We start from the raw sequence: 21539 nt of genomic DNA, 5'->3' as shown, positions 1-21539 counted from the left end.
AGTTCCTGAATCCAGGTCACAGGCTCACCCTATTCATACACAAATGTGCCCTGAAGTCAGGATTTGTAAGCGAAAAGAAGGCTTTTGCCATTTGCCTCCCTTACTGCAGTGGAATATTTGAAGTCATTGAAAGAGTCAAAATGGCTTCAGGATTGCTTTCCTGTACTATTTCAAACACATGGTTTATATATTTAGATGTGTGTGCATTTATGAATATTTATTCTATATTTGAGACCTCAGAATTCTTATAACAGCAGAAACATCTTTACTTGGATCTGTCTTGATATTATCATCATTTCCGGAGTTGGGGGTTGGGCGGGGAGATGGAGACGCCATATAAATGAATGACATCCCTTGAACACAATGGGCTCTGTTACTGTTTCGCTTTATTATAGAATTTCATTTTGAAGTTCCTTCCTTTCTCTTCCAGCTTGTTTCTTTATGTCCACTGAGCTTCAAGCTCTGTGTGAAAGTCTGGGGAAAGAAAATGACAAATCGATAGGAGGTGTGCTCATTTCAGACCATTAGCGGAAAGTGGCAAATACGGTAATTATGCAGGGCCAGGGCGGGAGAGTGCTAGAGTCCTGTCTAGTCAAATTGCGTGGGATCAATTCCAATCTGTTACCTCCGAGGATGTGGACAGGCTGCTTGGACGAGTGAAACCAACCACCTGTCTCCTTGATCCTTGCACATCCTGGCTTATAAAAGCTAGCCGGGAAGGGCTGGGCGATGGGCTTCGTGGGGTGGTGAATGCTTCCCTCCATGAGGGAACCTTCCTAGACCCGCTGAAAGAGGCGGTTATTAAACCGTTTCTTAAAAAACCATCTTTAGATGCTGCCACGATGGTCAACTATCGCCCAGTCTCAAATCTTCCATTCTTGGGCAAGGTGATTGAGCGAGTGGTTGCTGAACAACTCCAGGCACGCCTGGAAGAAGCGGACCATTTGGATCCCTTCCAGTCGGGATTCAGGCCTCATCACGGGACTGAAACTGCCTTGGTCGCACTGGTTGATGATCTCCGGCGGGCTAGGGACAAAGGTGAGAGCTGTTTCCTAGTTCTGCTGGATCTCTCAGCGGCGTTTGATACCATCGACCATAACATCCTTCTGGACCGTCTTGAGGGGCTGGGAGCTGGGGGCAATGTCATACAGTGGTTCCGCTCCTTCCTCCTGGGCCGTGTTCAGAAAGTGGTGGTGGGGGATGAGTGTTCAGACCCCTGGGCTCTCACTTGTGGGGTGCCTCAGGGTTCTGTCCTCTCCCCCATGCTTTTCAACATCTACATGCAGCCACTGGGAGAGATCATCAGGGGGTTTGGGCTGGGTGTTCATCAGTATGCGGATGATACCCAGCTCTACCTCTCTTTCAAATCAGAACCAGTGAAGGCGGTGACGGTCCTGTGTGAGTGTCTGGAGGCGGTTGGAGGATGGATGGCGGCTAACAGATTGAGATTGAATCCTGACAAGACAGAAGTACTGTTTCTTGTACTGAGAGCCAGTGTGGTGTAGTGGTTAAGAGCGGTAGTCTCGTAATCTGGGAAACCGGGTTCGCGTCTCCGCTCCTCCACCTGCAGCTGCTGGGTGACCTTGGGCCAGTCATACTTCTTTGAAGTCTCTCAGCCCAACTCACCTCACAGAGTGTTTGTTGTGGGGGAGGAAGGGAAAGGAGATTGTTAGCCGCTTTGAGACTCCTTAAAGGGAGTGAAAGGCGGGATATCAAATCCAAAACTCTTCTTCTTCTCTTCTCTTTCTTGGGGACAGGAGGCGGGCAGGTGTGGAGGATTCCCTGGTCCTGAATGGGGTAACTGTGCCCCTGAAGGACCAGGTGCGCAGCCTGGGAGTCATTTTGGACTCACAGCTGTCCATGGAGGCACAGGTTAAATCCGTGTCCAGGGCAGCTGTGTACCAGCTCCATCTGGTACGCAGGCTGAGACCCTATCTGCCTGCGGACTGCCTCGCCAGAGTGGTGCATGCTCTGGTTATCTCCCGCTTGGACTACTGCAATGCGCTCTACGTGGGGCTACCTTTGAAGGTGACCCGGAAACTACAACTAATCCAGAATGCGGCAGCCAGACTGGTGACTGGGAGCGGCCGCCGAGACCATATAACACCAGTCTTGAAAGACCTACATTGGCTCCCAGTACGTTTCTGAGCACAATTCAAAGTGTTGGTGCTGACCTTTAAAGCCCTAAACGGCCTCGGTCCAGTATACCTGAAGGAACGTCTCCACCCCCATTGTTCTACCCGGACACTGAGGTCCAGCACCAAGGGCCTTCTGGCGGTTCCCTCACTGCGAGAAGCCAAGTTACAGGGAACCAGGCAGAGGGCCTTCTTGGTAGTGGGACCCGCCCTGTGGAACGCCCTCCCTCCAGATGTCAAAGAGAACAACAACTACCAGACTTTTAGAAGACATCTGAAGGCAGCCCTGTTTAGGGAAGCTTTTAATGTTTGATGTATCACAGTATTTTAATATTCTTTTGGAAGCCGCCCAGAGTGGCTGGGAAGGCCCAGCCAGATGGGCGGGGTATAAATAATAAATTATTATTATTATTATTATTATTATTATTTATTTATGGCTTCAAGTAAGATTAGAAAGAGAGAGAGAGAGACAGTATTGCAATAAGTTGCACAAGAGATCCAGAGGTCTAACGCAGGCATAGGCAAACTTGGCCCTCCAGATGTTTTGGGACTACATCATCCCTAGCTAACAGGACCGGTGGTCAGGGATGATGGGAATTGTAGTCCCAAAACATCTGGAGGGCCGAGTTTGCCTATGCCTGATCTAACAGAAGTTAAGCTAGGTTAGAACTAGCAGATAATATTTATGAAGGCTGACGCCCTTTCTTCAAATCACTGATCCCTTGTTTTATGTAATTGCCGTATGCTGTAGGTTATGATTTGCAGTGTGGCAAATTATAATGGTGAAATTGTTATGGCCTTTGGCCAATAAACTTTTGATTGATTGGGGTCTGTATTTTTCAAGAAAAGATTTTGCATGGTGTTATGTTAGAGACGTTTCATAGCAGTCTATAAAAGTTCTTAAATAAATAACATTTAAAATGTGCTTTATAAGAAAGCAAAAGAGAGAAGTTAGCATCTCTAGTAGAAGAAACATTTGGTATGTTTACTCTAGAGTGGAGTTAGTCCTGCCAACATTTCAGGTGGCAGAAGGTTATTACCAATAAAAGAAGACTGAATATTGCAAGACAGTTCCAGCAGCCTAGCTTGGGTGTCCTGTCTAGGATGGGGGCAGATTTTCTGTACCTCAGAACGCATCCCTAAATGCAACCATCTTACTTCATCCCATAGAGTTCAGAGCTGATAGCCATTAAGATCTGAGACGGCATTGCTGCTACCCTGGGTGCCATTACTCAGTAATGCTAGTGCAGCAAGACAAAGAAAGTGTTGTGTGGCTTGTTGTTATTATTTTGTATACATGATTCAACTGAAGCTTGTTGAACATGAGGAGGGCCTGACAGCGAATTCCAGTCCACATGTCACATAGTTCTCATAAGGATACTCCGCATGTGCGCTGAAGACAAGAGAAAAATAAGCAGCCAGATCAGATGCAATGTGCAAGCTGGCTTGGCCACTATTTCACAAACGCACTGAGAGGTGCCCTCCTGTTTTCTTCAGCAGAGCATACGCGATAGGATCTGCCCACCAATCTTCAGAAAGAGGGCTCCACTTAAGATCATTCACTCCATCTTTTTTACCTGGTGTTTCCACTTCCTATAAGAAGGCAATTCTTAGTGAGAAGAAAGGCGGCTTTTGCTTCACCCTATGCTTCTCATGCTTGGGGGGAAGATCTCAGCAGTGGCTGCTGTGTGCTTTTCAATCCCAAGCCAAAACTTATGACCCCCAGCTTTGTTTTGTCTGATTTCCATCTTGTCACTTCTCCTGCTTTATTACTTCTGCTGTGTTTTTATTCATTTCTCTTATTTTACAAGCAGGTCCCTGAAATGCTTTCTCTGGCTATGTCCTTCCTGCAGTCCTGAAGAATCAGTTACCAAAATCCCAACTGGACTTCCTGCCAAATTGCTCCAAGTAGCAAAAAGCTGCTCCTTCCCCCACTTTTTCTTCTTCTTCTTCTTCCCCCGCTTCATGTGCCTTGTAGGCATCTCTGCTTTTCCTCCCTTTCCACAGATGTTTTGCATTACCGCATAGTCGCATACAGGAAAGCAGGGGACTGTGGAATATTTTGCTAGATTAAGTAATGCAGGTCAGACCTGAATTTGTGTAGGAGACAGATAAACTTATAAAAGACTTGCTTGTTGAAGTCTTGATTTTGTGGGCTTCAAAGCAGCTGCGGGCTGATTTTTTAAAAAATGGAGGATGAAGGCTGACATTTGGACAAGCAGCAAAGCTAAGACTTTGCTGCCCTTATTCTCCTTCACCCACACTAATTCAGAAGGGCTCCAGGCCTCTGCATGCATTGAGGGTTGCCAACCATTCAGAAAAAAGACTCAGCCTAATGTTTTCTTTTTAATCTCCGGGTCCAGGGATACAGACAGATAGAGAGAAAGAGAGGCAAAAATGTTCCTCTTTAATCAGGACTTTGGCTGATTGACTTTTAAATATGTTGGAGGAAGTGGGGGGGATTATTGGTTTGTTGTGAGCTGCCCTGAAATCTGCGGATGAAAGGCAATATACAAATTTGTTCCTTAGCCACAGTCATAGTTCATAGCTCAAAGGACTGTAACAGGATAAGGAGGTCAGCATTTCAAACTCCTGCAAGGATGTGTGCTGCCAATTGTCTGCTTCTGTTACTAGTGTTCTGCTGAGGTGCGAACGATGCGCGGGAAGTGGGAAGCCTTGAGGAAAGGGTTAATGATCCCTTGCCACAGCACCACTACTGCAATCACATTTGCAACTCTCCAAAGCGGCAATGTACAATGAAGGAAACGCCAGCAGATCAATCATGGATGTCTACTGATGCCATGTGCAGTTGGCGTCTCGGTATGCAGAAGCTGGCCTTACCAGGGTTGTCTGTGATGGACAGCAGGGAGAGTGCAGTTTCTCCTTCTGGGCTGGTCTAGTCTGGCAAAAGTCCAAGGCAGTGTGATGCAAGTCACTTCTGTCAATATACAACATTCCAGTATATGCTTTGTGTTATTCCGAGACAGTAGTTCAGCATTTTCACTCAGGGTTTTACGTTTATGTAGGGGACCAGAAGTGTGCCCCTGGGCTCAGAAAGGTGGCTGAAGTGAAGGCCACTTAAGAATATGTGCATTCCCTGCTTTACAACATGCAAATTCACACACAAAAATGTCCATGACGTCCTGCCCCAGCAGACCAAAATATCTCCAGAAGGCTGCCGTGTCCATTAAAGTGTTAAAAATGAGGATATATAGCAGGCAAAAATCTCTGTTTCAGACTTTTCATGAACATATATAATCTAAATAAGAAGCAATCCTCCCTTCAAAGGTTTCAGGATATTTATTTTTAGGAATTCCAGAGCGTTCATAAATTGAGCTCTTTGTCTGAGCCCCTCAGAGGAATACATTACCTTATTGAGAAATAATGTCTGGGGGTTCATTTCACAGGGCTTACCTCTGGACTCCGTGATGGAGAAACAGCAGATTTCAATTCCCATGCCCCTTCTCTGGTGCAACTTGTACCGTAGCTGTAAAGCAACCTCCAACCACAGCAACCTGGAAAGAGGTGAAGGAAAGAATGAGCATTTAAGCCAAGAAAAGGAAATGGAAAAAATTTATGTAGATAAGATCTCCCACCTTTTTGTAAAACATAATGGCATGAACTTACAAGTTCAAAAAAATAATATCTAACATGGGATGGCGCCCCACAATAACCCTTCATCCCAACTCTTATCTGTAGGATAATCTGCACTTAGGTCTATTTGTCTACGCTCCTCATAGGTTTTGAGCTTAGTGGGTGTGCCTTGGCTGTTGGATATATCCTCACTGGGCTCAGTTTCATTATGTCAACCCTCCCATTTCCATATTTATTTATTTATAGCAGGAGTAGCCAACTGCTACCCTCCAGAGGTTGTTGGACTCCCATCATTCCTAAACACTGGCCATGCTAGATGAAGCTGATTTGATATCCCTGCAACAACAGCAGCAAGGATACTTCTCGCAAAGCACTGGAAAACTCAAGATCTACCCACACTGGAAGAATGGCAGATGCAACTGATAGACTATATGGAACTGGCCGAGATGACTGGCAGAATTCGTGACCTGGGAGAAGAGAAGATGGAGGAGGATTGGAAGAAATTTAAGAATTATTTACAAAAGCATTGTAATTTGAGTGAATGTTAAGCAGGATGCTAGATCATAAATAATTGAGCACCACTAACCTAGATGATTTAAGATAATAAGTGAGACTGAGAAAATATAAACTCTTTTGAGAATTATAAGATTATAAATACATAAATGAGATATAAGAATGCAAATAAGATAATAAATTGCTGGTAAAAAGTTATAATGATGAAAGTGGGAGCGGGAGATGTGAGGAAGTCTAAAGAAAATGTGAAATTATGTTAAGATATTTGTTATACTGTTTATTATGTTCAATTTTATTGTAAACCCCAATAAATATTTAAAAAAAAGAAAAAAAAAGAAGCTGATTTGATATCCCGCTTTATCACTACCCGAAGGAGTCTCAAAGCGGCTAACAGTCTCCTTTCCCTTCCTCCCCCACAACAAACACCCTGTGAGATGAGTGGGGCTGAGAGACTTCAAAGAAGTGTGACTAGCCCAAGGTCACCCAGCAGCTGCATGTGGAGGAGTGGAGACGCGAACCCGGTTCCCCAGATTACAAATCTACCACTCTTAACCACTACACCACACTGGCTCTCCAGAGAAGCCACACTCAGGGAAATTGTCTCTCTAAACTAGGTCCTAACAAATTACCTGGGAGTAAGTCCCAGTGAACGGAGAGGGACTTACTTCTGAGTCGATATGTATTGGATTGCACTGCCTGATTATGTATTAAAATACAGATTAAAATATCCTCTAAATTCATATTTTGAAGAGGAATTATCGTCACAGAAATGGAAGAGAATTATGAGTAAAAAATGTGAAAACAACACAGATCGGAAATTGAGAGATTCATAATGATAGTTCACAGCTCTACACATTAATCCTGCTCACTCTGAATAAAAATTGCCACAAAATGTCACTAAAAATTAAATGTTGGGGCAAATATGGAGGTTCCTCCTCAAACTAAATGTCTAAGGAATTTACAGGAAAGCAAAAAGTTTTCAGGAATGACGAATGACATTTCTCATGGGGTATCATAACATTTGGCACAGCGTTTCACCTAAAGTGAAAATTTGAGATAAATTTTGCAGTTCCTGCTAAGGAGAAACATCCAATGGTTTATCTATCTTTTGCAAAACAAAAGAAGTTTAGATAAAACTGCAGAAATTTCTCAGGGGGCGTTACATGCACATCCCTATTCTGACATTTTGTATACTGATGATGCAATTAATTAAAGGAGGCACAAGGTCTAAGTGTTGAAAGTCGGCCAAAACCCTTCATTTACAAATTAAACAGGTTCTGTATATAGACCTCCAGAGGAGAATTGCTATTGGACTAACCTTTTGTGCAGCCAAATCCAAGGGGGGAAATGGCCTCTTCTTGTTCCATCTCTCTAGGCTGCTTATATAGTTGACAAAGTGGCAAATGGTTAAGACACGGAGTTCTCTCACCTGAACCCCTCCTGTGCTGCTCTCTGTTTTAAAAGCATTTCAGGCAATGGCTGAAAAGGTGTCAGTCAGCTTAGCTTCTATATGAAAATCTATACTGGCCATTCACCTCTGGAGCAGCAGATCCAACTCATTGTAAAGGTCTTGAGTACTACAACTGTGCTGACACCAGGATCATTCACATTAATAATATTTCCAAATGGGCCCCAAATCTGGCAACACCTAGCCATTATTAAAAGTCTCTGGACTGAGCAACTACAAGGTGTGAACTTGTGAATTCCAGCTTGATTGTAGGAAAGGGGGCAAGGTCAACAACAGGCTTGTGAAGAGGAAGGTGGGTGAGTAGCTGCTTTTCCAAGACTGCAGAAACCTCTAGTCAGCCATGTTTATGATATATATGCAGTATAATTACCTCAGAACCAGGATTCAGAAACTTTCCTGTTATATCATAAGGAACCTTAAAGTGGTCCCACCACCTCCAAGTTCTAATATTCTCCTGAAAATTAGCAATATTGAGGTCAGAGCCAGACTGCAAAAAAGAACCCTAAAAACAGGAGCAGATGCATGGTGACTGGACAGAGGAAATTGCAGTGTAGAGTCTAAAGAGCATGTAGGTCTTATTTCACATCAGAATTCATGTCACACAGCTGCATGAGTAATAGCTTGGGAAGACTATTCATATTAATCTGTATTTTACCCATGCACCTCTCTCAGAATTTACCCATTACCACCTGCAGACAAGGTTAAATATTAAATATATTTTCCTTCACCTCTAAGGACACATAAGACCATAATTGTTGTCTTGCTGAATCTCACTAGGATCCACCTAACTCAGCATTCTGTTTTCATTCCAACACTGCCAAACCATATGCTTTCATACACTCACAGTTGGGACATGGAGGTGATGACCACTGAGTGGTGAGATGTTGTTTTCAATGAGTTATTGTCCAGAACCCAATATATTTTTCTTGGGTAGACAAAGGAAGTTTAGACTCAATTAGTGTGTGTGTATTTTTATTTTTTATTTTAATCCCAAATGCATTACTCTTTTACTGCATTACATCTACTCTTACGCCCGGTTTGTAGAGATCTATTTGCAGCTCTTTACAGTCTGCTTGAGATTTCTGCAAAGTAAATAACACGGCTATTGGTTCACTCACTTCCTTCCTTCCATTAAGAAAACTGTCTAGTTATCCCCACCTTCTGTTTCCTGATTTTTATCAGTTACTCATCCTTAAGAGGACTTCTTATCTGGATTACTACTATTTATACATAACCAGCTGATATTTACCTATTGGCAAGAAGAAGAGTTTGGACTTGATATCCCACCTTTCACTCCCCTTAAGGAGTCTCAAAGCGGCTAACAATCTCCTTTCCCTTCCTCCCCCACAACAAACACTCCGTGAGGTGAGTGAGGCTGAGAGACTTCAGAGAAGTGTGACTAGCCCAAGGTCACCCAGCAGCTGCATGTGGAGGAGCGGAGATGCAAACCTGGTTCGCCAGATTACGAGTCCACTGCTCTTAACCACTACACCACGCTGGCAAAAGGAACATGAAATCATTAGTAAGGTGGCTTTGCTGTTCTGAAGGCTAGTACAGTATAATATTATTAAACTGGTTTTAACATGGCTATTGCCATCTAGTAGACTTTCCCCATTTGACATGACCGATTAGGGGGCAAAACATGCAGTATAGGTTTTATAGCATTAAAGAATATTGAATTAAGTAATACTATCGGAAAGAGAATTTGCTTATTTCCATGCATTGAGACATGACCTTGCACACCTAAACATATATTTCTGCTTATAACAAAAGAATGCTACCTGTGGTCAATCAAATCATAATGTGGCACAAGCAGATAGCGGATTGTTAAGCTATGGCACTCACTCCCACAATTTCGTGGAGAATTGGGCTATCAATGACTACTAGCCATGATGGCGGGGCTCTCCCTCCACAGTTGGAGGAGGTAATGCTTCTGAATATAAGTTGCTGGAAGCCACAGTAGCTATTGTGCTTGGGTCCAACAGGCATCTGGTTGGTCACTGTGAGAAGAAGGTTGCTAGATAATATGGGTTATTGGCCTGATCCAGCAGATTCTTCTTATGTTCTTATGGTATAGGTTTCAGTTTCCTCAATGCCAGAGGTAGCTGAGGTAAAAAGAGCAAGTCTAATAGGATATATACACCAATCTCAAGAACAATGAACTTTTTCATTTCCTGCAGGAGAAAGAATTTCCAACCAATTAGACCTGTAGGAAACAATTTTCCACCCTCCTAATACAATTATGAAACTGAGCAATGATGTTCTCCTTCGCTGAAATCCCATCCTCATTTGTGGCTATTCCACTTGTAAGAAAGGGGATCAAGGATACCTGGATTTATGCTTGATAATGCAAACAAATGAATTTCTTGCCCCAACTACTTCTCATATGAATCTGAACCACAGTTTTATATGAGGATATATAATCTATAATATAACTAGCAACATGAAATACAGAGGTATGGATTAACTGAGAAAGCCTTGCAAAACCTTTTATAGCTTTCAGTTCTGAAGGACTCCCCCCACCCCATACCAAAGTTTCAATGCTTTTTGAATTTCAAACAAATCCTGATCAGGAAACTCAGCCAAAATGTCTGGGTTTTGCTGTACTGAGCGAAGGCTTGAAGCTGCTCATGATTTCAACCCTCCAAACAATAAACTGAAATATAAATTATAAATTGGCTCAGCTTCATTTGAAACTCAGCCCAGCCTTCCATGAAATTCAGCCCAGCTTTGCCAGAAGGCATAATTTGAAAGTGAGTTGGTCTGGGTGTCAGAGATGGGGTGGAAGACACTTGGAAACTTCCTAAGTTGCAACATGGGGAGCATTTGTTTGAAAATTCTGGAAAAAGAATAAAGCAGCCTTCACCAAGATTGGTGCCCTCAATATTTTTGGACTACAGTTCCCATCATCCCCAGCCAGCATGGTCAATGGTCAGAAATGATGGAAGTTGTAGTTCCACATTTGGAATGCTACAGGCTCCCCTTCCTTGATCTAGAGTTTAGATTTTAGTTAAATACACACAGTTAGCAATGCTAGACATGCTCAGATTGTGAAGCCAATCCTCAAGATTAAAAAGCTAAATGATCTTCTCCTGGGATGCACGGAGGAGTGCCGGTTTTCTATTATTGAGTCTGGGTCTGGTAATCCCATTCGTATCCTCAGTTTTAAAAAACAACAAAAAACAAAAAACCAGCCCTGCAGAGCACCTGCAGCTGCCTCCTCCTTCCTATTGGTCAAAGTAAATTTCAGCACCTTGGGGCTGTTGTTCATAAGATTTAGGAGGCTAGGGCTTTGCTTACCTGAATCTTGCTCACAAGTATTCTAGCAGGGTATCTGAACACCCGGGACATCCCTATGACTATCACTGGGAGTAAAGAAATTAATATTTAAAAGCTTACACACATACAGCTGCTAGTTGCAGTGATTACTGTCATTAGCTTTTTGGCTGTTTGGGGATACAGTGGTACCTTGGTTTAAGAACAGCTTAGTTTATGAACAACTTGGATTAAGAACGCTGCAAACCCGGAAGTAGGTGTTTTGGTTTATGAACTTTGCCTTGGAAGCAGAACATGTTCCGGTTTCTGTTGGGTGTGTTCAATTTGTAAATTGAGTCCCCCACTGCTATGGGAAAGCACACCTTGGTTTAAAGAACGCTTTGGTTTAAGAACGGACTTCTGGAACAGATTAAGTTCGTAAACCAAGGTACCACTGTATTACTTGACCTGTTTGTGTGCTTTATGTTTAATATTCTAGATGCATTTTATATGACTTGTTAATGATTGATCAACAATAATGATTAATTAGTAGATTGTTAATTTAGCATTGCAAATAGTTTTATGATTTTAATCATGTAGCATGGTTATTATAGTATTTCTTTGGCCTGTTATTCTGCTGTAAACTACTCTGAGCACAAATTTGTAGAAAATGTGTTATATAAATAAAATAATGGTGAATATAATAATCCAACCTCAAATCTTTCAGTAACTTGTCAGCTGAACAAATAACCAACACTCAGTGTCTTGCTTTACATTCTAAGCTGGAAGGCAATTCAATTTGCATCCCTGTTTTCTGAAAGTAACAAAGAACTTTGGTGACATGTAAACTGAAGGGTGTGTGGTTGTGTACATGTGCAGTGTTGTCCATCACAGAGGGTGATGGGAAATTGGAGATGGCTTTTAAATATGCACATAGTACTCATTAATATGTATGTTCACTGAATATGCTTGGAGAAAGGGAGAACTGTGTCTCATGCATGTACAGGGTTGTGCTTGAATGTGTCTTTGGAATCTGTCCATTGATTAGTAGCACACTTTGCTAGGAATTACCTAGCGAAAGTCCCCTCTGGCAGGCAAAGAAAGGCAAAGTAATGGAGTTTTAAGCAAGAGGCAAGTCTGAGGCAAGAGAAAGTGCAGACATCTCTAGGAAATAAAGACCATTCAGCACATGTACAAATCCCTATCTTCAGCTTTGAAAGCTAAGCATCTCTGTTGTTGCACGGCTGAGTAACTAGGCTTTGAAATATGTTATAAACTGAAAGCAACTGACTGACATTTTCAAGATGTCAGAAAATTAGGAAAGCTGGACAGAAGCACTAGGCCAAGAAAGAGACAGGGAAAATAAAGAAAGAAGTGCATTTTGTGCCAAGAAACCCTGAGCTGCCAGAATGACTACTTGCGCCAAGAGGCTCCAAAAGCTTTGGGCTTTTTGTACTACTTGACCCAAGTACACTGTTCTTCTTCTGGGTCTGGGCTTCAGGTTCAGTGCAGGAGGTCGAAGGGATTTGGGATGAAACCAAAGAGGATATTTGTGTGCATTTAATGCCTAGCTCTGGGATTATTATGTTGAAAAGCAATCCATTTCCCTTCCCTTCCCCAGTTCTTTCGGAATATATCGCATTCAGATTTAGATTTCTCCATATTCTTACCTAGACGAGGATAACTATTTCTGTTGCAGATATTATTATGAGTTTGTGTCTGGCTTGATATAGATACACTTTCATGCTTAATCCAGACTCAACAAGTGTCGCTATTTTCCAGGGACAGTCTTGGATTTACAGAAGCCAACCTGGTTTCTGACTTGATCCCAGAATGTCTCCTTAGGATGTTTCTATTTTCATCGGAGAAATGTTAGAGGGTATGGAGTTATCCAACCCCCAAGCCATCTGAAAGTAGCGCTGTATGGGGATTTTTTTAATGTTTAATGTTTTCTAATGTTTTTATATATGTTGGAAGCAGCCCAAAGTGGCTGGGGCAACTCAGTCAGATGGGCGGGGTATAAATAGTAAAATTATCACCATCACCATTATGGAATAAAAAGGTAAAGTGACCCCTGACCATTAGGTCCGGTCGTAACCGACTCTGGGGTTGCGGCGCTCATCTCGCTTTACTGGCCGAGGGAGCCGGCGTACAGCTTCCGGGTCATGTGGCCAGCATGACGAAGCTGCTTCTGGCAAACCAGAGCAGCGCACAGAAACGCCGTTTACCTTCCTGCCAGAGCGGTACCTATTTATCTACTTGCACTTTGACGTGCTTTCGAACTGCTAGGTTGGCAGGAGCAGGGACCAAGCAACGGGAGCTCACCCCGTCGTGGGGGATTCGAACCGCCGACCCTCTGATCAGCAAGTCCTAGGCTCTGTGGTTTAACCCACAGCGCCACCCACGTCCCTCATTATGGAATAGGACATCCCTATTTTCCTTGGAGAAATTTTGGACAAGCCTACTCCTAAATCTCAGGAATATATTTTGACAGTTAGGAAGCCTTGCGATTTTTGCCATCTATCCTGGGGAAATCACAGATCACCACCATAAATGGTGTTGTTCCCTAGCCAAAGGCAATAGCTAAATATCAGGCCTTTGGGATGCTTTGCTTGTCAGCATGCACAGACTTCCCATAGCAGCCATCACACTAATGAAGCTCCTTGGAGTTCCAGCAGGGCTATTTCACAGCCTGGTTTCTGCAGCAATTTAGGTTTTTATTGCCTCTGGGACAGAGCTTCTGCAAGTCAATGAAACACTCTGCTGCAGTGGTAAAAGGTGTAAATTGAACTAACTTCATGGGGTCCCCAAGAAGCAGTGACAGATGAAGGAGGCTTTCTCCCCTGCAACCATTCTCTTCACTATAGCTGGGGGGGAAAGAAGAAGGTTGAGGTGTTACAGTAAGAAAAGCAATATTTTATGAAAGTTGCAAGCTGTATGCCTGAAACAGTCCCCCATAGAGTACTCTATGGACTGGTGTTTTCTGTTTATTGTACCTCACCGCACCTAGACCTGGTTTCCTGCTGGCTTTCTTCCTTCCCATGTCCTCACTTTATTTTACCTCAGTCACTACAACCATTTCCAGTATTTGTCCAAGTTTCCACTTAGTTCCTTCGCATCCGACCTCATACACTTCTGTTTGCCTTTCTCTTCTATGGTCTGGACTTGGGCCCCAGACAACAGCAAAGAGTTTCTGAGTTCATTCAGAGGTGACAGTGTAGGCTGTGCAGAGATGCTTTAAACGGGTTTTTAACATTGCACGTTATTGCATTTTAACATTCAGGTTTGCTTCAATTGTTATAACCCACCCTGGGGCTTTAAGGGGAAGGGCGGGTAAGAAACTAGAATCAATAATTGTTTGTCTTCTGTATCTCAAACATTTGTATTGTTATATGCAATAAAATAACATAATTAAAATTTAGGGAGGAATATTACTACCTTCACTCCCAATAACAACAACAATAATTCTTTTAAAGGATTGTCGAAACAACCCTAATTTGCATTTTGCGTTTATGTGTATGTTTAATTTTAAATCAGTTGTATTGTCTTTATTTCTTCCTTTATTCTTGTATGTTATTGAAGTGAATATCCTTTCTTAAAAAGAAGAAGTAATAACTGAAAATCAGCAGCAGTAGCATGCTTCCTCTGCTCCTCTCTCTACCCTTCCCTGCCACCCAGCTGCCCAGGTTTGAAGCCAGATTGAAATGGGGCTAGATTATCCGTTTCATCCAATAATCTATGGAGCTGTATATGCATTCAACACACTGTTTCTGTCCCCGTTTGGTTCTTTTCTCAAACTTTCCTTCTCCTCTCACTTAGTTCCCTCCCTTCTGTCTAAGTCATGTCAAACACCAGCCTAACTTAGACTCTTGAGCACATTTACCAAGATCTCTTGTATCCCTCTTGTAAATCTGTCTCTCTGGCTACTACATTTGCATTCCCTTTTGCTCCTTCAGGCTTTCACACCAGTTCATGTTCCCAGTGCCTCCTGTGTGACATCCATGAACTTGTGCCAGTTTTTGTTGGCTGATACTCAGTTTTAGGATGCAGTGCAAATAGCAGGAGTTTATAGTCTTTTCTCCCAAATATTTGGGAGAAGGAGCCAACTGCAGGCCATTTAGAAAGCTCGGTTTCTTGAACTGTTCTTTTCTAGTCTTTTCTTGGGGCATGGTCAATAGCACAGAAGTATTAACTCAGTAGGAAACATAGCTAGAGATATCTGTTCATATATTGCTTCACTGGTTTAATGAATACTTAGTTTCCCGAGGTTAAAGACGTACATCCTGGCATGCACTGCAGATACCACTTTGTTCAGTACTTGAAACATATGTGCAGAACAAGAGCAAAGAATATTCCAGATCTGAGGCAAAGTGCCCTCAGTAGGTCACTCCCCACCCCACAGCAGACTTGTCAGGTGGTAAGTTGCAGCAAGAGGCCAGCTGTAGCACCGGAGCACTGGGCTTATGTGGCTAAACCTGCTGGCACTGCCATTAAATCCCCCACAATGCAATGCTGTAATTATGCTCCTGTCAGCACCAGGAAGGAAAAGTATGCCCAAACTAGGCTAGTGTTAGCAGTGGGAGTGGAGCTTGTGGGGACCTCAGCATATGCCCAAGAATGGTGCTTGCTGGTGCTGGCCATGAGCACATGAAATGTGCATTAAGACCATGGGTGAAGAGGAAGGATAAGGTTATTTGAGGCTGCCCATTAAGAGAATCTGCATCACTCAGGGTACACAGGAAGCAAAAAAGGCTAATGCTATTCTAGGCTGCATCAACGTAAGTATAGTATCCCGATCAGGGGAGGTAATAGTAGTGCTCTGTTCTGCCTTGGTCAGACCACACCTAGAGTACTGGGTGCCACAATTTAAGGAGAGTTATGACAAGTTGGAACATGTGTACAGCAGGGTGGCTAAGATGACCAGGGGTCTGGAAACTAAGCCTTATGAGGAATGGTTGAGGGCATTGGGTATGTTTAGCCTGGAGAAGAGGAGACCATCTTCAAATATCTGATGGGCTGTCCCCTGCCTCGCTGCATATAGCCTCTCCTGCTTCTAGTTAACAGTTTCCAAGTTGGTGTTGTTCTTGAAAGTTCTTACACGAGATCTACCAAATTCTGGAAATAACTAGAATCTGCTTGTGAATTTATGGGTTTACTCTGAATTGGACTTGGGACACAAATGAAATAAATAATGTTAGAAAAGGGGCAGATGACTGCTGGGAAAATGAAAGAACAAAGCTCTGTCCCTGTATGCATGTATGTACATATTCATGGATTTATTTCATGGATTTATATCCAGCACTTCAGTAAGTTCCCAGGGAATCCTGCAAAAAATCAAAAATACTTATCATGATATAACCCTTGCTCTAAGAAACCTCAGCTTATGTATAGCCAAAAATGTGGCATCTGGAATTAAGAACCTCTTCTTTCATTCAGATTACAAATTGAAAACAATTCAGACTCAAACTGAGGATTACGGTGGTTTTGGCTCTGTAGCTACTAAAGGGGCCATGAATTTCCTAACTTTTATAGGATGTACGGGAGATAGGTTTGAACTTTTTATGCTTGCCTCTTTTAAAATTCTATAATCATACGGCTGTTCAATTCTCCTGGGTAAACTGAGACCCAAGTAGAATTTAGTTGGTTGTAAAATATATATTTTGTGTTCTCCATCATATATATCCCTGGTGAATTTATTCATTCTCTAGCAGTCTTTTTTATAGCAAACTACAGATGTGTATTACTTAAACAGATTGTCCCATCTTCTGAGAAGAGTCTTATTGAGTAGATGGATGCTTTGATAAAATGAAGATTTCTTGTATTTTCAGAAACTAGTTATCTTATTCTCACCTCTTATTCAAAAATAGCACTGAAAAAATGATAGAATCTTTAAAGTCTTTCAACTACAAGTTTTTCATCAACTTGGTTTTTACTTGCCTCATTTGGTAACATATAAATAGCCTTGGAGATAGTAATATAAAGCTCCAAATCTTTTGGATTATTTAATATTTGTGTCTTAATAATTTAATTATATGAAATAAAATAACTTAATCCAGAGCCACATGCATGCCTCTTTACATCCTTGGAGCTTCTGCATGAGTGGAGCTCTGTTCATTTAAATCAGGGGTTTGGCCGTGGCCAATCTTCACCCAATAAGGGGTCTAATTTGGCCTGCAAAGCCATTTTCCCTAAAGCATCATCCATCAATCAGATGGCATCACTGGGTGATAGATGAAAACTGGCCCCTTGCTAGGTTACTTTACAGAAGCAACAAGAATAAAGCTGTTCCTCTGTTAAGCAACCATTTTGGCCTGACTTAAGCAGACCAAACTGGCCTGTTAAGCAACCATTTTGGCTCTGAAATAACCTGACAAGGGGCCAGTTTTCATCTATGTTTGGACGCTAGGTGCCATTTTGATTCAAGATGTCCGACTGAAATGTTCTAAACTGATTTAGACAACTCTGAAGATACTGTCACCCAGCTTGGCATGATGGTTCCTGAGGTGGAGGAGTGGGTTAATCCCTTGTGCACTCTATTTTACCAGAGTGAATTTAATAGCCAAGATTTATGGCTTGGCTATCATTAAGCATCATGCAATTATCGCCATCGGCGAGCTGCCAACAGAAGATGTTCAGTCTGCCATGTTCCTCCTCTGTAAGTCCACCATCAGACACCATTTTGAATAAAGGTGGTGGGCCAAATTATTCCAAACAGCACCACTTAAGATATCATTGCTCAAATTGGCATGGCAGTTCCCAAGTAGTAGATTTTGGTCTAGGCTGGGACACTATCAGACTACATTTTGACTCAAGATGGTGAAGTGAGCCACCTGCAATGATTTGAACACCTTTGAAGATGATATCGTTCCCCAATGTGGCATGATGGTTCCTGAGATCATAAAGTAAGTTTGAGCCTACGTTCGAATACCATCAGATGCCATTTTGAATCAATATGGCAGGCTGAACCCTTCATAACAGCACTGATTTTAACCATCATTTGGCAGGAATATAATAAGACTATGCATCAGATTTGGCCAAAATCCCAATTCCAAACCAAATTTGGCCAATTCAAGCCGATCTCAGCTTTGACCAATTTGGGTCAAGAGAGCCCTGTACTGCCCCAGGTTGGGTTGCCCCAAATTAACCAGGACCATTTTGCATAACAAAAAATGGATTCTTTTCCAGCCATAATATATATATATATTATCTGCTAAAATGTTCCCTTATCCATTTAAATTTACCTCACTTGCCCTCAGTGATAAAATCACATAGCCAGACATGATTGGCTGCATAGTGTTGTGATGTCATGCTGCGATTCCTGACAGTTATTCTCATGTGACTACTTCAAAATCGAGAAAGAAAATGAAACCATAGTATTGCTGTTTCAAAACTTTAAAAATTAATAAATTTATCAGGTGATATTTACACTCCACTGGAACAGCTATTCTTGCCTTTAAAATCGATACTGGCAAATATTCAGTGCAGCTCCAGTTATAACATTTTTGGAAATCAAATATAAACACACTATACTTCCCTCTTAATTCTTCAACATGCTTTTGTGCTTTTTGCAGCCCATCAGGTTTTCTCTTCAATCCAGTAACCCCTGAAACAGATCCACTTTTTCATATTGTAGCTGGGATGTATATTTTAAATACAGCAAAGCAGTTTTCCGGGGCATATCCTCCAGACCCCTGTTTGTCAGCATTGTTCTTCTCATCAACCTTATCTATCTTCCACATGTACACACTAAAGTGGAATCTCTTTACAAGAAAGCTGTCGGTATATGTTGTGTCCTTGTTGTGCCCTTTTCATATAACCTTCTTCCCCCAGAGGAGTACATATTTTTTTTAAGTTCACCATTTTAGGTAATTCACAAATGCTGAGGACTCACAGTTTTTACACGTACTGTACAAGCCTTGATTGTAGCCTTGTCCAAAGGAAGGAACTGCAACAATAAAAACATCTGTGTAAGGCTTCACCTCTTCAAAATCTCAGAGATCTACTCCTTCAACAGGTTGTCAACACAACAATTCTCTGTAAAGGATTTGTGTCATATGCCAGGAAAATTGAGAGCAGAAGTGACAATGACACATGGCCCCTCAACTTTAGCTTTTATGAAAAATTGGTTTCTTTAAGTCAAGGTTAAGGGACAGGGGGTTCAAAACCCAGACCCTGCTTCAATCACTACAATGGTCAGAGATCTTCTAGATTCCCCTGTACTTTAATAGGGGGACCACTACTAACAGAAATGGAACTTCTTTCTGCGACTCCCTCCATCTTTCTTCACCACCTGCTTGCTCACCCACCACCCATCTCCCTTCTAAAAAGAAAGCCAATTACTTGAGGGAGGTTAGGTGATCCTGGGTGACCAGGCCAGCAGGTCACAGCTCTTTCTGAACAGATGAGAGCCTGGGAGGGGAGGGTGCTGTTGGTATTTGCAGGGTGCAAGATTGGCCCTACCAATAGGCAAAGTGAGGCAGCTGCCTCAGGCAAAAGATTTTCATTGACACAAAAAGCCCACAAACTGTTAGCTATTTATTATGGTATTTTTTACAGAATTGTGATACAGTGCAAAATGTAAAAGACACTTGCAAGGAGGAGCAACAGCCTCCTCTAAGTTGGTGCCATGGGAGAGGTAGATGCAGGCCTCACCTCAGTTCTCTCACACAACCTGCTATATCAAGGGGATCCCTGAAGGCATTTTGCCCCGTGCCCCAAGCCTTCAAAAACCTGCCCAGATTTCCCTGCAGTGAACAATGAGGTGAGAAGTTATGTGATAATTGTGTACTGGTAGTATAAGGAACAGATGACTTGTGAAATGCCACTAGCTTCTCCTGCAGTGGCCAAGAACCTCAGTGGAAATTTAAAACAAATATAGCAGACGGAAGAGGAGTACATTCCGTATGTGGTGGCAATTCCATCCTTGCGTAGTGTGGCATCATGATGCTTCACTTCTGACCACAGTATCTCTGGCCAGGGGCAACAGTTTTTCTTTCATAGTTTATTTGTGGTTCTGAAAGGCAGGCAAAACCAGCCCAACATATTTTGGAGAGGGTGCTTTTTTTAAAACAACAACAACAACAAAACACTCCTACATTTATGACATTTAATTCAAAGTCCACATGTGAACATTTCTGGCCAAATCACTGTTTCTATGCCAGCAAGTGTAACAGGAGATTCTGCACTGATGACCTAGCAAGGTTAGAAAGTAAGGTTCCCTGTATTTACACCAGGGAGCTTCATACTGCAACAGGTATGTACCCTCAGGAGTCAAGTTGTTTGCTCTGAAGCAGCTTTCTGTTGCTGCTGCTCTTGTTCTTGCTGTTCCTGCAGTTTCCTCTCTTTCTCCCATGGGCCTTTCTTTTTTTAGTGGCTCCTTCTCTTTGGCTGCTGCACTGTGTTCAATTGGTGCTGTTGTTCTAGACTGTTCTTTTACAATAAGGCAGTCCCTCAGTTAAGCAGCCATTTTGGCCCACCTCAATTGAACGCAGCGCCACCTGTGGTTGAAATAGCAGTACAATAGCAGTACAACTCTAGGTTACACCCTGTCAGGTCTGAAGCTGCTTATTAAATCTCTTTATCCTGATGGATTCACAACGTAATGGAAAGTCCAAATGTGAAGGAATCGTGAGGTAGCAAACCTTTTATCGTACAAGACCACTGTAGCACAAAAACAAGCGTCTCCCTTCTAACTTCTATCGGACACTGTTTCTTTTATCCTTCACTTTGTCTTGCACTCTTGTGGGTTTTAAAATCTCATTTTCCATTACATGTGATTTTGACAGCAGGCTTTGTGTAGATATCTTGCTGAGGTCACTTATGGAGCCAATTACATGGAAATTGCTCCCAGTTTGGATGTTTGTTTGGTATTCAGTTGATGTTTTGTCTGTTAATTCCGGAGAGGTTTCCTTCTTAGGCGTGTTAAAGGCATCTGGAGGTGAAGAAAGTCAAGGTGATATTTTTTTCTCCCTCCACCATAGAAATGTGAAATAAACTGAAGTGCCAGGTCAACAAAATCCAAATATACCAGAAGACAGAGACAGGAAACTGTAACGAAACAATAAAAACTTGCTCTTCGATTTTGAAACATCAAAGGCCTTGTAATGAGGAAATGTATGACAGGGAACAGGGGTTTATAAATAGAAGAATTGTGGGAAATGTCACATTAAAAATGGGCTTGACATTCTTACGAGATGTATGTTTTGCTTAAAATCCTAGGTGTGCAGAAGTCCGTGCCCCAAAATGACTTCAACAAGGCCCAGAATTCACTCGTTCCAAGAGACTCCATCTGACAAGGTTTGCTCTGCATGGCAGAGGGTGAGTCACAGACTGCGGTTCTTTTGTGCCATATCCCTGCCTGTGCAGGGGGTATTCCTTAGGTATTGTATACATTTAAGATGGCTGGCTACCAGCGACTTTTCTCATTTGGAGAAACAAGTAGCTGTAGGAGCAGAAATGTTTGAGGTGATGCCTATGGCCAGTTAATGCCAGGGACAAGGCAGATCATTAAGCTTAAGCTGCTTTCTCCTCCTCCTCCTTCGTATATGTCTCAAGGAGATGTACAAAATATAATA

At 42.3% G+C, this 21539-nt stretch overlaps 1 protein-coding gene and 1 long non-coding RNA gene across 21 annotated transcripts in view; one reads left to right on the top strand and one right to left on the bottom strand.

The window, feature by feature from the left end:
* The window catches only part of LOC308476837 (uncharacterized protein), a gene marked incomplete at its 5' end in the record, with an annotated part of 36023 nt that extends 15106 nt beyond the window's left edge, over positions 1–20917 (bottom strand). Inside the window, 5 exons of one of the 20 annotated variants that reach the window (XR_013986116.1) lie at positions 270–474; positions 5550–5650; positions 18207–18568; positions 18857–18910; positions 20227–20363. Coding sequence is in view for 7 of the 20 variants with exons in the window: in XM_081004799.1 (XP_080860925.1) it covers positions 400–474; positions 5550–5650; positions 18857–18910; positions 20194–20317 (354 nt within the window). The other 19 variants (XR_013986118.1, XR_013986120.1, XR_013986123.1 and 16 more) reach the window with 19 other exon arrangements.
* LOC308476841 overlaps positions 20463–21539 on the top strand; it is a 61416-nt gene continuing 60339 nt past the window's right edge. The window contains exons 1-2 of the long non-coding RNA XR_013986126.1: positions 20463–20597; positions 21184–21282. This is a non-coding gene — a long non-coding RNA (uncharacterized lncRNA). The remainder of the gene's footprint in view (positions 20598–21183; positions 21283–21539) is intronic.

Source organism: Podarcis pityusensis (assembly GCF_964106645.2).
Source record: "Podarcis pityusensis genome assembly, chromosome: 5".
In the NCBI taxonomy this organism is placed as follows: domain Eukaryota; kingdom Metazoa; phylum Chordata; class Lepidosauria; order Squamata; family Lacertidae; genus Podarcis; species Podarcis pityusensis.
The sequence above is the reverse complement of the archived record's forward strand: the minus strand, read 5'-3'. Positions and strand labels throughout refer to the sequence as shown.